This window comes from Taudactylus pleione, unplaced genomic scaffold (genome assembly GCF_031769625.1).
Source record: "Taudactylus pleione unplaced genomic scaffold, aTauple2 ptg001069l, whole genome shotgun sequence".
Taxonomy (NCBI): Eukaryota; Metazoa; Chordata; class Amphibia; order Anura; family Myobatrachidae; genus Taudactylus; species Taudactylus pleione.
The window spans coordinates 89,317-105,436 of NW_028285470.1; the positions used below are offsets into that span (position 1 = coordinate 89,317).

Sequence of the window (16,120 nt, forward strand, 5' to 3'; positions counted from 1 at the left end):
GAAGGCGGCTGAGGGGTCTCTGGTCCTGGAACCATACCTGGGGACCTTGTGGTTGTGATGTGATGCCATGAGGTCAATGTCCGGTAGGCCCCATTTGTTCACCAACAGTTAAAAACCCCCAGGGTGGAGAGTCCACTCTTCGGCATGTATGTCCTGATGACTTAGGAAGTCCGCTTCCCAATTGAGGGACAAATATTGCAGAGATAGCCGGAACATGATGTTCTGCCCAAATCAGAATGTTTGTCACTTCCCTCATGGCTGCATGACTGTGTGCCTCCCTGATGATTGAGATAGGCTACTGTGGGCGCGTTGTCGGACTGGATCTGGACTGGCCTGCCCTGCGCAGGTCCTCTGCCATGAGTGCTTTGTATAATGCTCGAAGCACCGTTATTGTTTATGGGCAGATGACTTTCCTGATTTGTCCATCTTCCCTGAAAGGTGTGATGACCTGTCACTGCCCCACATCCGGAACTGGCGTCCGTGGTGAGAAGCACCCAATTTGGAATACAGAATGGGCGGCCTTTGTGTAGATGATCCTTTTGTAGCCACCATGAGAGAGAGAGAGACGGACCTCCGGAGTGAGAAGGAGCCTCTGGGGCCTTATTAAATGATACTGTCCATTCCACTGGGAGAGAATCAATTGTTGCAGAGGCCTGGAGTGGTACTGAACATATTCCACCATGTCGAAGGTGGATACCATTGACCTCAGGACCTGCATCGCTGATAGAATGGGTACCCTTCGATTGCGTAGCAATTTGCGCTTTCGCAATGATAGGGCCGCAATTTTGTCCTCCCCAAGATGTACCATCTGCTGTGTTGGAGAAAGAAAGGATTTCTTCCAGTTGATGATCCAACCATGCGTCTGAAGACAGGCCATGGTGAGTTGGAGTTGCTGTTGTAGTACAGCTGGAGACTGTGCCAATATCAGAAGGTCATCCAGATATGGTAGTATTATGGATTCCCAGAAGCCTGAGTCGGCCGTCATAACCGCCATTATTTTGGTTGATAGACCAAAGGGCAGTGCCTGAAACTGGTAATGTTGTCGCAGGACAGCAAACCGTATTAATTGTTGGTGGGATGGAGTAATAGGCACATGCAGATATGCCTGCTGAATGTCCAGGGAATGTTACAAGTGGCGGTCATGACTTGTTTCCCTCCAGCAATATACCTTCATATGCCAGTATTTCCCCTGGAGTCATTCAGTCGTTTGCTAGGCGATCCGGACGCCGCAGGATGTCACGTTTGAACCACAACACAACGTGATTGGATCCTTTCCTTATTTGTACACGCTGATCTTCTGCCGCCTCGCCAACTATAGAGTTTCCTTTTGGATCCCTCGGCTCTGCTGCATGGTCTGTTTGTTATCGTTCCTTATTCCAAGCAGACTCTCATTTACCAGTTTCCACGCTGTTCTGGCTCACCAAGCCGCACTACCGGCTCGCAAGCCGCACCACGGGCTCGCAAGCCGCACCACGGGCTCGCAAGCTACATCACCTGCTCACAAGCCGCGCTAATTACAGATATATCTTCACCACCACCCCGGTACATTTTTCACAGTTTTTCCAGATTGCTTATTAATGTAAATCTGTATTTGGATACCGTAAATGTTTATCTAATGAGATATTGCGCTAACTTATATTGTGGTACAATTGAGAGGTGAATTTTTATCACTGTTTGAATGTTACTATAATATTACATTTCTGTGTTTGTGAGCGCGCTGCCAATTGTCTGTTATACTACCGCCTGTTATACTACCGCCTGTTATACTACTTTGATTTCTCCCTAATTGGCAGCAGCCCCCAGTTACCAGGTTACCCCTGATAGTGCCGAGTGTCAGTATACTGTACACTTCTCTCTTTACAGTTTATTCCTTCAAATGTTGATTGAAATCCCAAATCTTGGGGTACAAATAGCAGCGTGCTCTATTCCTGCCAGGGCCGCGCTCCCATTACACATAGGACACGTGGAGTATGCTGGATCACACGGTCACCTTTTAAAAAACAGATGTGATTGAATTTATGATTGATGAGGTTTCCTTAATAAATACTATGGGGTGTTTTTTAGGTTTGTTTTTTGGGGGAACTTCCACTAAAAAGACTGTCTACATTGGATTGCTCTTTTCCTTTCAAGGCAGCAACCACCACCAATTGGCCTTATTTTATTCCCCAAATGGTTATGGTGCTGGTCCTTAACGCCTAACTACAGAGTAACAGCAAAGGACCCCAAACCTATAAACAGTACACAGACAAATGTACATATACGTTCATGCTGACCCTCACCAATCAGAATTCAAATGGAAAAACCTGAAAAATCTTAACAATTGTAGAGTGTAAGCTCCATGGTCTAAGGAGCTCATTCAGACCTGCTCGCAAGATGCGGTCGCTCGCTGGCGAAAAGGGGTTGGATATTCAAATTTCTCAATCGCACTACGTAGCGTAAGGACGCCCTCTACGGCACTGAGCACTCGCTAGTGTATAAAGACGCCCCCTTTCCCCTCGGACCACAAGTCATCTCCTGGAATGGTTTGATTAATCGGTAACATCGAGAGCCATCGGAGCTGCTCGCAGCCCATGAGGTTGCCTTTCCCCGCCGCAAGCACAGCGATCAGTGCTGGCTGACATACATGCAGGTGACGTGTACAATGACGCTACTTTGCTAATTATGCACGCCCATTAAACTGCGTTTTGGTGGCCTGACACGCCTGCGTCCGTAACACCACTCCCCCATTTACAAGCACCTTCCCCTGTTACCACCCACAAACGGCGCTGTCTGTCATTCCAAGTAGCGACCTTGTAGTGGCTTATGAGCAACCACAGACAGATCGCAAAGACTGGCTTGTGCACTGCGAATTATACGCATGCGCGACTTAGCGACCCGGTCTGAATCAGGTCCTAAGTGCAAACGGGATGTCTTGTTTTTGTTTAATTGTCTTTGCTGCCTGTGGGGTCACACTTCTAGGACTCTGTATGTAACTGATATTGTAGGTGGAATGTGTGACATATGATGTAGTGTGAGCATTGTGTGGCCTTAGAGGAACTGGCCTGCCCTCCTGGTTCTACACTATCACGATGTGAGCGGAGCAGGAACCCTGTGTCCCTCTTACATCTGTGGTGTAACTGACCTAATTCAAGTATACATGTGTTCTATGCCCACAATTATACGGTAATATCCCTACCCATGTCTGCAGTGTTTTCTCCCTCCAACACCTTCTCATTCATTGCGGCCTGGACAGGGGACGTTTCTCTTTGCAGAACCTCATTGACAAAACTCCAAGGATCCATATTCTGTAAGATGCAGAACACAGAATGTTACACGACCAAACAGGAGAAGCCATTTCCTGAGACCACCTAAATCCCAACACCACTAAAGGTGCATACACACATAACACGTAACCATTTTTTGAACGATTTAACTAGAACGACGCTGTTATCGTTCAATCGTGAAAAAATCGTTATAACGATGAACGATTATCGTTCATGCGCGGTCTCGTTTCTAGTTCATTCTGACTGACCAACTGAAGGATTTTCATTAAGGGAAATTACAAAAATTGTTTGTAGTTCAAAAAATGGCTCATTACACTTTAAAAAATCTGACAGATAATCTGACAAAAAATCGTTAGTAACAAAATCGTTGTGTGTGTATGCAGCTTAAAGATCTTTATAGAAGTTGGGATAACACCATGGTATACTGGTTAGCTGTACTGTAATGTGTATAAAGGTTGGGATAACACTATGGTATACTGGTTAGCTGTACTATAATGCGTATAAAGGTTGGGATAACACCATGGTATACTGGTTAGCTGTACTATAATGCGTATAAAGGTTGGGATAACACTATGGTATACTGGTTAGCTGTACTATAATGTGTATAAACGTTGGGATAACACTATGGTATACTGGTTAGCTGTAATATAATGTGTATAAAGGTTGTGATAACACTATGGTATACTGGTTAGCTGTACTATAATGCGTATAAAGGTTGGGATAACACTATGGTATACTGGTTAGCTGTACTATAATGCGTATAAAGGTTGGGATAACACTATGGTATACTGGTTAGCTGTACTATAATGTGTATAAAGGTTGGGATAACACCATGGTATACTGGTTAGCTGTACTATAATGCGTATAAAGGTTGGGATAACACCATGGTATACTGGTTAGCTGTACTATAATGTGTATAAAGGTTGGGATAACACTAAGGTATACTGGTTAGCTGTACTATAATGTGTATAAAGGTTGGGATAACACTATGGTATACTGGTTAGCTGTACTATAATGCGTATAAAGGTTGGGATAACACTATGGTATACTGGTTAGCTGTATCTGAATCCTTTGTCAGAATATTGCTTTGGCTGTAACAATAAGATAAATGAAGCATTATTAGTGACAATAAGAGGGAAAACATAAAAGTGCAATGGGAGGTTCTGGAACGCTGAGGTATAGTGCCCGTCCCTCCATCCATTGAAGCTAACCTGCTGGGAACCAGTTGTTTTCTAACAAAGTCGAAATGGAGAAATTCAGGGGAAACTGAAGAAAAAGAGAAGACGATTGCATGAGGCGTCCAATGTCCCCAATGCACAGTGGAACACCAAGGACATCTGAAAGATGCCAGATCATCCCAGTCCTGGGAATTCGCCAAGGAAGAAGGATGAACCGGAAGGACAATATCCTTTTGTAAGTACATGGCCGAAACAAGTGTCGGCTGGAACATAAAACCTTTACGGAGCAACCGCACAATCGTCATGGAAGACAAAAGGTGGCTTGCCAACACTAAATACGGAACTATGCAGAGGGAAGGCAATAGCCCTATGGAGAACCAGCTTCCAAACACTAAATGAGGATCCATTGAGCGCAACGACTCCAATGGAGCCTGGATGAGAGCCGATAAGACTAGATTAAGATTCCACAGCTCCACCTGTGGACGAAACGGTGGCTAAATATGCAGCCCACCTTGTAAAAATGGTTTGGACCGCCCGGAAGGAGTGCCAAATGCCGCTGGAAAGAACAGGACATGGCCCAAGCCTGTATCATCACAAAACAAAGTCGTCAAACGGCATCCAAACCCTCCAGAAAGAAGGCAAAGAAATGTGAGAGGTGAAAACTGTAACGGTGACACCACACGAGTTGGAGTTTCCAAACCCGGAGGTGAGCGCGAAATGGAAATGGGCTCGCAGCCTAGTATGGACCACAAGAGAGAAAAACCTGCAGCTTTCTCATTCTCAGAAGCCCTGTCGCAAAAACCAACCAAGGAAAGTGCCCTAGTAGAAATGGGCCAAGTGGCAGCAGGTTTGGACAAAGTGGAAGATGCCACCCCTACCGACCTTGGGAGAACGTCCATGTACCATGTCTAGCGTAGCCAGACTGGAGCCACTAGGATTATCCTCACTCTAGAAGCCTCAATGCCCCTGGAGACCTGAGGGAACAGTGCGGATGTCGGAAACAGATGCTCAGGATGAAAAATTCCATGGAACAGTCAAGGCAGCCACTTGCAGTGGAGCCTCTCAAACGTGCAGAGAGGCCATGAGATCCCCGTGCCGAAGGCCTCACGCCGAACAGAAGGAAGACCACTGGAGGGAGAGCCCACTGCCCTGGCAGAAATGTGGTTCTGCTGAGGAAGTCCACTGTCCAATTTCCCTCTACAGGTACACCTACCGCTGAGAGAGATGGAATAAAGGTCTCCGCCCAGGAAAGACTTCGGCATCGGCACTGCACTCTTGTGCCTGCCGAAAGATGTACATATGCCATTGCCAGGATGTTTATCCCGGCCAGCCGGTGAGGAAGGACAGGGCCCCCAATAGAGCCAGAACGATGGCTTGTAGCTCGAGGCCATTGAACAGCCGAGCCAATGTAGACAAAGGATTGGACCTGGAGAACAACAGAAATCCCTCCACCAATGAAGAGTGACGAGTGCTGTCAGACAGAACGGGAACTGAGACGATTCCAAGCAACCCTTTCAAGTTTGGAGAATTACCCACTGGGACTCTCGCTAGTAGTACCTGGTCCACAGAATGGTCCCCAAGTGAAGACCATAATGCCCAACAACTGAATGTTCCAAAAGGTCGACGGATGAGGCACCGACTGAACCGTTGACCAAGGTTGGTTGAGTCCGTTGACTGGCCGCCGCAAGAAAAACACCACTGGAGAGAGGTGTGGGAGGCCACCCCCCAGAACTGAAGGCGCAGACAAGGAAGCAAGGCGCAGACGAGGAAGCAAGGGAGACCTTGCAAAAGTCTGGATACAGCACTGATCCGAAAGTACTTGAAAGAAGCGACCTAGGAAAGTCCGTAACTGTGAAGCCGAAGTATCCTTCACAAACAAAACCTTCAAAGAGGTCTGATTTGTTATACAGTCTGTGTGCAATATGCACGGCATCACAAACCTGTGTTTCAAACACACGGAGCCGGTGCGCCACCGAATGGTAGGATCTGGAACAGACAAGGAACAGGGTCGATTGAAGGAGGACGCCCCACCTGAAAAAGAACCTTAAGATACACGTTGCAGACAGCCAGTGAGGATTTGAAGGCCTCAGAGTTGTGGTGTCCCGATCGAAGACAGTTCATGTGAACTGAACTACCCACCCCCTGTTGCACAAGGCACGAGGAGAAAAGATCTTCCTGAATGAGCTGGTCGGCATTCGAACAAGCAAGGCGGTAGAACCCCAGTTTGCATTCCAGTGGCGGAACTGGAGCAAAAACTTGCCAGCTGAGAGGAGTGGAATGATAACACAGCCCAACGTCAACGCGTTCTTCCTGGGGAAGAGCGATGTTAAGAACCAAACAATGCTGAGGCGGTCCAAGGTGGAACCATATCGAATGATGCCAATCACCCAGCTGTCTGAAGACTTTACTCAATGTCACTGAACCGGAGCAACCGCCCTACCCCTTGCACGCAAACTGCGTAGAGCGAGATAGAAAGAGAGACCCCTTGCACGCAAACTGGGTAGAGCGAGATAGAAAGAAAGAGACATTCTGTTAGGCCCTAAGTTTCCTTGGAGCATAGCCCCCAGAACGGTGAATGGGACTAGAAAACCTGTTCCCGGAAATCGAACACCTGTACGAATCGGCTTGTGTCAAACTGAACTTCCAAGTACAAAGGGAGGAGCCCCGCCATTAGGTTGATTGGAGATGGAATCAAAGCACAAGTTATGGAAAACATGCAGACAGGCTCCTACTGAACGAGATCCCAGGATATGAGGGCTGGGAAGTCAGACATTTAGCTAACTGAGCCCCTTCGCTCTGTTGATCTTCAGATGGACTGAAGCATTAACCTCCGAAAAACTTCTGTGGAACGAATGCAGCGAAAATTTGTTCTGGCCTGAGAAAGAGAGGGACTCTAGAATTCTTCGATTCTGTGTCCACTTCCCTAGCTCAAAGCCACAATGCACAGCGTGCCGTGTTTACCAGGTACCCAGGCACTTCATGGATATGCTCAAGAACAAGTATCTTCCTGTCCGCCCTGTCCCTCACTGCATCAGCATTTGGAATCATAACCTTCTATTAGGTCTGGTCCTCCAATGAGGGGAAGGAAACATTCCTCCTCTTAAACAGAGAATTGTCGGGTGCAGCCAACTCTCACTTTCCTGAATATTTAGGACTTGTCAGATGGCTCTAAATACCCTACTCTTAGATACCCGTAGAGTAAAAGGACCACAATAAATGTAATTTCGAAACTTTGGCCACCTCACCTTACTTTTGGAAGGACTTCTGTGGTTTAGTTGCCAGTCAGATTCTATTATTTTTTTCAGGAATCATGAAAACTTACCAATGTCCTGCACCAACTTGCCCAAGCCTTTTGGCCAAGCTGGCTCATCTGCAGCAGCAGAGCCCACAGTCTGCTGGCAATGTGTTACAGATAGGGAAGGATTTTTTACCCATTGAGAGGGTAAAAGAGGGTAGGCCCCGGCTTGGCTCCAGCTACAAAGGCTTTGTAAGGGCTAAAAAACATGTCTAGGTAGTTTAGGTCATTACAAAGGACCCTTGGGAGACAAGTGCAACTGTTGGCCTTCCAACTCACATAATGAGTATAACTTGGCACCGAGGCGGGCTGACCACAACTAGCAGCCCTTACCTTAAAGTGGTCCAGTGCTGTTCTAGCTGCCTGATGGCAGTGAATGGATTACTACTGTGGAGGCAGACATGTGGTGGAAGATGGTACCAACGGCACTAACGCCAAGGCTTAGGTATCCAGCAGCTGTTCTGGCTGTGAAGATGCTAATTTGTGAGCTGAATAATTAAGAAAATGGCAGCTTTGTCCCGCAGGTCTAACAGCAGGCGCTAATGGTACACACGTGAGCAGTTTTGACATTTAAACCAATTTTAGTGCCCTAGCTCCAGTGAAAGCATCGATAACACAGTGTTCTATATCCTGTATATAGGAGAATTTCAGGTTTTTCCCCATAAAGTTTCCATTTGCTTCTATTTCACTGTATTCACCAGCAGCTGAAGTGAAAAGTTCTCAGGGACGAGAATAGAGGAGGGCACCAGGGGAACCCAAAAGAGGGAGGTTCCATTCCGAAAATGAAATCTCTTTAGTTTGGGGATCAGTGGCTGACACTTACCTTACAATCCAGCCCCTTCCAGCTGAGCCGAGACGCGTCTATGATACAGTGATGTAGCTGTTCAGTTTCATACAGTGCCCGCTGCCCTTCGTCTTCCAACAGGAAGAGTGACACCCCTGGGTACTCTAATGTGACAGTGCGGGAGGACAGAGAGGACACTATGTGCTGGAGTAGTTCCACAGCTGTTTTACAGGAAACTGCATCTCCCGTTACCTAGAATACATAAAATGAATGAGAAAGTCTACAAAGCAGAGTAAGAGACAGCAGGGACATAAGAGACAGCAGGGACGTAAGAGACAGCAGGGACGTAAGAGACAGCAGGGACGTAAGAGACAGCAGGGACGTAAGAGACAGCAGGGACGTAAGAGACAGCAGGGACATAAGAGGCAGCAGGGACATAAGAGGCAGCAGGGACATAAGAGGCAGCAGGGACATAAGAGGCAGCAGGGACATAAGAGGCAGCAGGGACATAAGAGGCAGCAGGGACATAAGAGGCAGCAGGGACATAAGAGGCAGCAGGGACATAAGAGACAGCAGGGACATAAGAGACAGCAGGGACATAAGAGGCAGCAGGGACATAAGAGGCAGCAGGGACATAAGAGGCAGCAGGGACATAAGAGGCAGCAGGGACATAAGAGACAGCAGGGACATAAGAGGCAGCAGGGACATAAGAGGCAGCAGGGACATAAGAGGCAGCAGGGACATAAGAGACAGCAGGGACATAAGAGGCAGCAGGGACATAAGAGGCAGCAGGGACATAAGAGGCAGCAGGGACATAAGAGGCAGCAGGGACATAAGAGGCAGCAGGGACATAAGAGGCAGCAGGGACATAAGAGACAGCAGGGACATAAGAGGCAGCAGGGACATAAGAGACAGCAGGGACATAAGAGGCAGCAGGGACATAAGAGGCAGCAGGGACATAAGTGACAGCAGGGACATACAGAGGACACAAATGATCCTAATAATCCCTGAGTATAATAATATTACAGAGGACACAAATGATCCTAATAATCCCTGAGTATAATAATATTACAGAGGACACAAATGATCCTAATAATCCCTGAGTATAATAATATTACAGAGGACACAAATGATCCTAATAATCCCTGAGTATAATAATATTACAGAGGACACAAATGATCCTAATAATCCCTGAGTATAATATTATTACAGAGGACACAAATGATCCTAATAATCCCTGAGTATAATATTATTACAGAGGACACAAATGATCCTAATAATCCCTGAGTATAATATTATTACAGAGGACACAAATGATCCTAATAATCCCTGAGTATAATATTATTACAGAGGACACAAATGATCCTAATAATCCCTGAGTATAATAATATTACAGAGGACACAAATGATCCTAATAATCCCTGAGTATAATATTATTACAGAGGACACAAATCCTAATAATCCCTGAGTATAATAATATTACAGAGGACACAAATGATCCTAATAATCCCTGAGTATAATATTATTACAGAGGACACAAATCCTAATAATCCCTGAGTATAATAATATTACAGAGGACACAAATGATCCTAATAATCCCTGAGTATAATAATATTACAGAGGACACAAATGATCCTAATAATCCCTGAGTATAATATTATTACAGAGGACACAAATCCTAATAATCCCTGAGTATAATAATATTACAGAGGACACAAATGATCCTAATAATCCCTGAGTATAATAATATTACAGAGGACACAAATGATCCTAATAATCCCTGAGTATAATATTACAGAGGACACAAATGATCCTAATAATCCCTGAGTATAATAATATTACAGAGGACACAAATGATCCTAATAATCCCTGAGTATAATAATATTACAGAGGACACAAATGATCCTAATAATCCCTGAGTATAATAATATTACAGAGGACACAAATGATCCTAATAATCCCTGAGTATAATAATATTACAGAGGACACAAATCCTAATAATCCCTGAGTATAATAATATTACAGAGGACACAAATGATCCTAATAATCCCTGATATATGAAAACAAATAAAAAATTCACTATTTGACTATTAACTAATTTGGCAAAAATAATCTACAAATTAGCTTAATTTGGGCAATAATGAAATAATTTTGGAGTGAAAAAATAAAAGTAGTGGAAAATGGATTTAAAGTACTGAGTCAAGTATTTTGTGGGGCTGCATGGATGGGACAGGTATTTTGGGGGGAGCTGTATGGATGGGACAGGTATTTTGGGGGTTATATGGATGGGTCAGGTATTTTGGGGGGAGCTGTATGGATGGGTCAGGTATTTTGGGGGGAGCTGTATGGATGGGTCAGGTATTTTGGGGGGAGCTGTATGGATGGGACAGGTGTTTGGGGGGCTGTATGGATGGGACAGGTGTTTGGGGGGCTGTATGGATGGGTCAGGTATTTTGGGGGGAGCTGTATGGATGGGACAGGTGTTTGGGGAGCTGTATGGATGGGACAGGTGTTTGGGGAGCTGTATGGATGGGTCAGGTATTTTGGGGGGGCTGCATGGATGGGACAGGTGTTTGGGGAGCTGTATGGGTGGGACAGGTGTTTGGGGAGCTGTATGGATGGGACAGGTGTTTGGGGGAGCTGTATGGATGGGACAGGTGTTTGGGGGGAGCTGTATGGATGGGACAGGTATTTGGGGGGAGCTGTATGGATGGGACAGGTGTTTGGGGGGGCTGCATGGATGGGACAGGTGTTTGGGGGCTGCATGGATGGGACAGGTGTTTGGGGGCTGCATGGATGGGACAGGTGTTTGGGGGCTGCATGGATGGGACAGGTGTTTGGGGGCTGTATGGATGGTGAATGTGTTTGGGGGGGCTGTATGGATGGGGAAGGTGTTTGGGGGGCTGTATGGATGGGACAGGTATTTGGGGGGAGCTGTATGGATGGGACAGGGGTTTGGGGGGGCTGCATGGATGGGACAGGTGTTTGGGGGCTGCATGGATGGGACAGGTGTTTGGGGGCTGTATGGATGGTGAATATGTTTGGGGGAGCTGTATGGATGGGGAAGGTGTTTGGGGGAGCTGTATGGATGGGGAAGGTGTTTGGGGGGCTGTATGGATGGGACAGGTGTTTGGGGGGTGCTGTATGGATGGGGCAGGGGTTTGGGGGGGCTGCATGGATGGGACAGGTGTTTGGGGGCTGCATGGATGGGACAGGTGTTTGGGGGCTGTATGGATGGTGAATGTCTTTGGGGGGGCTGTATGGATGGGGAAGGTGTTTGGGGGGCTGTATGGATGGGTCAGGTGTTTTTAGGATTGCAGGTGGCTGCAGCAGGAATACTTTTTAAAGAAAAAATAAATGAAAACCACTTTATAGACACAAAATTATACTAGCACCCATTGTAAATCTACCCCTAATTTAACTAAATCATTTATTTTCTCCACAAAATATTGTTTTTTTATAATTTTTCAACATTAAGCAAATATGCATAAAACAACCAGTTGACACGAAGAACCCAAAATAATTTTATTAGGGCCACTAATACACTTCTATATTGATTTCCTACGTCAGTAAGGCTGTTTGTGGGGTACAGACTGATTTCCCCAAAATGTACTGTACTTTTTGCTGGTTTCACCATGCGCAGTTTTCGCATGGAAGCGTTTTTCCATCTTTTGTAATAGGATAGGGCAAAAAACGGGAGCACGCATTGCCAAAAGACGCAAAAAAATTGCACCAAAACACGTGAATAGTGCGAAAACTTCTCTGCTGTTAAGTTTTTGTTTTATCGCAGCTAATTGAATCTGGCCCTAGATGTGAAAGTGGAAATAATAAAAAACTGTACATAACACTAGGGGCTTCATTTACGCTTTTATAAGCCCCTGCTTTCTGGCAGGTTGCAGGTGAAATTTGATGCACAAACCAATGTGCTTTACAACGCGCCAGGAAGCGAAGGATTACAAGAGCCGCTGCTTCGTAAATAAGCCCCAGATCTCAGGCAAAGTCTCAGGCAAAGTTTCCGCACTCTAGAAGGTGTAACAAAGTATAAACATTACATCAAAATCCGCCTTCCTACCGCTTTACTACAACCCCTCTTTCCTGCAATATTGCTTGCTTCAGGTTCATTTACATCTTAAATAAAATGAGAGTGAGGGGCATCAGGGCCAATGGAATGCCACATCTTTTTGTAACCATCTAATTTCTGTTCATGCCGGCTTCATCTCCAAATCTCCTACCCTAGCTATCACCTGGCTCTCCCCTTACAGCACCCACTTTCTCGTCTGCTATCTCACTTGGGGTCTCTCTCTGTCCCACAACCCACATCTTGGCAACCAGAAAGGAGGTGGCAAGTGTATCCTTCTCTCCTCTGATTCCACATTCTATGTCCTACTCCCTAAACCCTCTCTCTACTTCTTCTACTTAGAGGTCCACTCAATCTGCCTCTTCATCTTTGAGTCAGTCATCTACCTTTGACATGACCCCACTTTCTCTGTCGTGACCTTTGTCGAAGCTGAATAATTGGCTGAGACAAGTTCAGTTTAAAATTTAATCGCGGCGACGCCATCTTGCGACTGGCCGCAAGACGCCATCTCGGAAATGAGATCGCAAGACAGCCATTTTGCGAATGGCTGCCTGAGCGCCATTTTAGATAAACACACATTTTAGTACATGTGGCGATGATACTATTAGCACCATGCGATTGCATTTTTCACCATTTCTCATACACACATTAATACGCACAATTGCGCTGTTAACTAGTCGCATATTAGCGAATGCATAGGACTTTGAATGAAACCGCTGTTTTATCAGCTTTATGCGCACACATCTGCCCCAAGTTAACTAGCGTCCTTATATCAAACCCTGAATACCCACACATTACATATTCACACATAAGGTTTAATAAGCTTTAAAGTATATGATTTAAGTTGGTTCAGTTAGTTTAAATGCTGAGAAATAAAGGTATTTGATAACTAAGGTATTATACATGCTAAACAAGTCGTGTTTGGTTTTGTTCTGATGCGTATTCTTTTTACAGTATTCCGATGTTATCAGTGGGGAGACCGCATCATGCAAACTCAAGTTATGGATCGCAGAGCCTACAAGCAACAAAATGTATATTTCATGAACAACTGTTAGGATGTTGCAGGGGGCGTGAAGAGGAAGACCCCCAGCTGTTAGAGGCAGGGAGAGTCTATTTGAACCAGCCTGTTAAATGTGCTGTAACAGATGCTTCTCCCCTGGGAACCAATGACATCAGCAACAAACTTCCCTATTGTCCTGTTAATTCTGGGGGGGGTATAAATATGTGTGCTCGAACGCTGGTTCTTAGTCTTTGTGCTGAATGCTGTATGACTAGGGGTCTCTTGCTGATGCCTATCTCCGGGTCCGGAAGCGCTGCGTATGTATACTGTACTTGGGTCCCGTATAATTTCCTTTTGCGCCTAAATTGTGTATGGATCAATTGCGTGTAACTGTCTGAACTTTTACCTGAATAATACTTGTGCTTTGGCACCACAGATTCCACATCTAAGTCTTTATTTACGGTATGACTGCGTATGCAAATTAGCGTAATCTTTAGAAGGTATAGGCAGCATATTAGAAGGTATAGGAAGGTGTGTATAGAGGTTCTGATCCAGTATCGTTACCTTCTATCCTTACGCCGGATGACTTTCACACTTGACAATCCCATTGTTACAGCGGCTTCCAAATTTCACTCCCTTTCTTCTTCTTTTGACCTTACTTGATTGACTTTCTCCCCTCCAATACTTAGATCCTGGATCTAGGATTCTTCCACCACTGTGTCATGACTGACTACACTAGCTCATCCTTTCCTCTGACCATCATCATCTCTCCTTTAGCCTCTGCCTCTCCATCCCTTCTTCCCTCTGACCATCATCTCTCCTTTAGCCTCTGCCCCTCCATCCCTTCTTCCCTCTGACCATCATTATCTCTCCTTTAGCCTCAGCCTCTCCATCCCTCCTTCCCTCTGACCATCATCATCTCTCCGTTAGCCTCTGCCTCTCCATGCCTCCTTCCCTCTGACCATCATCATCTCTCCTTTAGACTCTGCCTCTCCATCCCTTCTTCCCTCTGACCATCATCATCTCTCCTTTAGCCTCTGCCTCTCCAACCCTCCTTCCCTCTGTCCATCATTATCTCTCCTTTGGCCTCTGCCTCTCCAGCCCTGACCATCATCATACCTCCTTTAGCCTCTGCCTCTCCATACCTCTGACCATCATCATCTCTCCTTTAGCCTCTGCCTCTCCATCCCTTCTTCCCTCTGACCATCATCATCTCTCCTTTAGCCTCTGCCTCTCCATCCCTAATTCCCTCTGACCATCATCATCTCTCCTTTAGCCTCTGCCTCTCCATCCCTTATTCCCTCTGACCATCATCATCTCTCCTTTAGCCTCTGCCTCTCCTTCCCTCTGTCCATCATTATCTCTCCTTTGGCCTCTGCCTCTCCAGCCCTCTGACCATCATCATCATCTCTCCTTTAGCCTCTGCCTCTCCATCCCTGCTTTCCTCTGACCATCAACTCTGCTTTAGCCTCTGCCTCTCCATCCCTCCGACCATCATCAATTCTCCTTTAGCCTCTGCCTCTCCAGCCCTCCTTCCCTCTGACCATCATCATCTCTCCTTTAGCCTCTGCCCCTCCATCCCTTCTTCCCTCTGACCATCATCATCTCTCCTTTAGCCTCTGCCTCTCCATCCCTCCTTCCCTCTGACCATCATCAACCCTCCTTTAGCCTCTGCCTCTCCATTCCTTCATCATCTCTCCTTTAGCCTCTGCCTCTCCATCCCTCCGACCATCATCAATTCTCCTTTAGCCTCTGCCTCTCCAGCTCTCCTTCCCTCTGACCATCATCATCTCTCCTTTAGCCTCTGCCTCTCCATCACCCCTTCCCTCTGTCCATCATTATCTCTCCTTTAGCCTCTGCCTCTCCATCCCTCTGACCATCAACATCTCTCCTTTAGCCTCTGCCTCTCCATCCAACCTTCCCTCTGTCCATCATTATCTCTCCTTTAGCCTCTGCCTCTCCATCACTCTGACCATCATCATCTCTCCTTTAGCCTCTGCCTCTCCAGCCCTCCTTCCATCTAACCATTATCATCTCTCCTTTAGCCTCTGCCTCTCCATCCCTCTGACCATCATCATCTCTCCTTTAGCCTCTGCCCCTCCATCCCTGACCATCATCATCTCTCCTTTAGCCTCTGCCTCTCCATCCCTTCTTCCCTCTGACCATCATCTCCTCTCTTTTAGCCTCTGCCTCTCCATCCCTTCTTCCCTCTGACCATCATCATCTCTCCTTTAGCCTCTGCCTCTCCATCCATCATTATCTCTCCTTTGGCCTCTGCCTCTCCAGCCCTCTGACCATCAACTCTCCTTTAGCCTCTGCCTCTCCTTCCCTCCATCCCTCTGACCATCATCATCTCTCCTTTAGCCTCTGCCGCTCCATCCCTCTGACCATCATCTCTCCTTTAGCCTCTGCTTCTCCATCCCTCCTTACGTCTGACCATCATCATCTCCCCTCTGACCATCATCATCTCTCCTTTAGCCTCTGCCTCTCCAGCCCTCCTTCCCTCTGACCATCATCATCTC

The 16,120-nt window shown here is 46.4% G+C and overlaps 1 protein-coding gene across 2 annotated transcripts in view; it reads right to left on the reverse strand.

The window, feature by feature from the left end:
- The window catches only part of PARP10 (poly(ADP-ribose) polymerase family member 10), a 71,427-nt gene that overhangs the window by 22,790 nt on the left and 32,517 nt on the right, over positions 1-16,120 (reverse strand). For both annotated transcript variants that reach the window (XM_088461567.1, XM_088461566.1), the window contains 2 exons: positions 8,560-8,772; positions 3,176-3,284 (listed from right to left, as the gene is read on the reverse strand). In XM_088461567.1, coding sequence (XP_088317693.1) covers positions 3,176-3,284; positions 8,560-8,772 — 322 coding nt within the window. The remainder of the gene's footprint in view (positions 1-3,175; positions 3,285-8,559; positions 8,773-16,120) is intronic.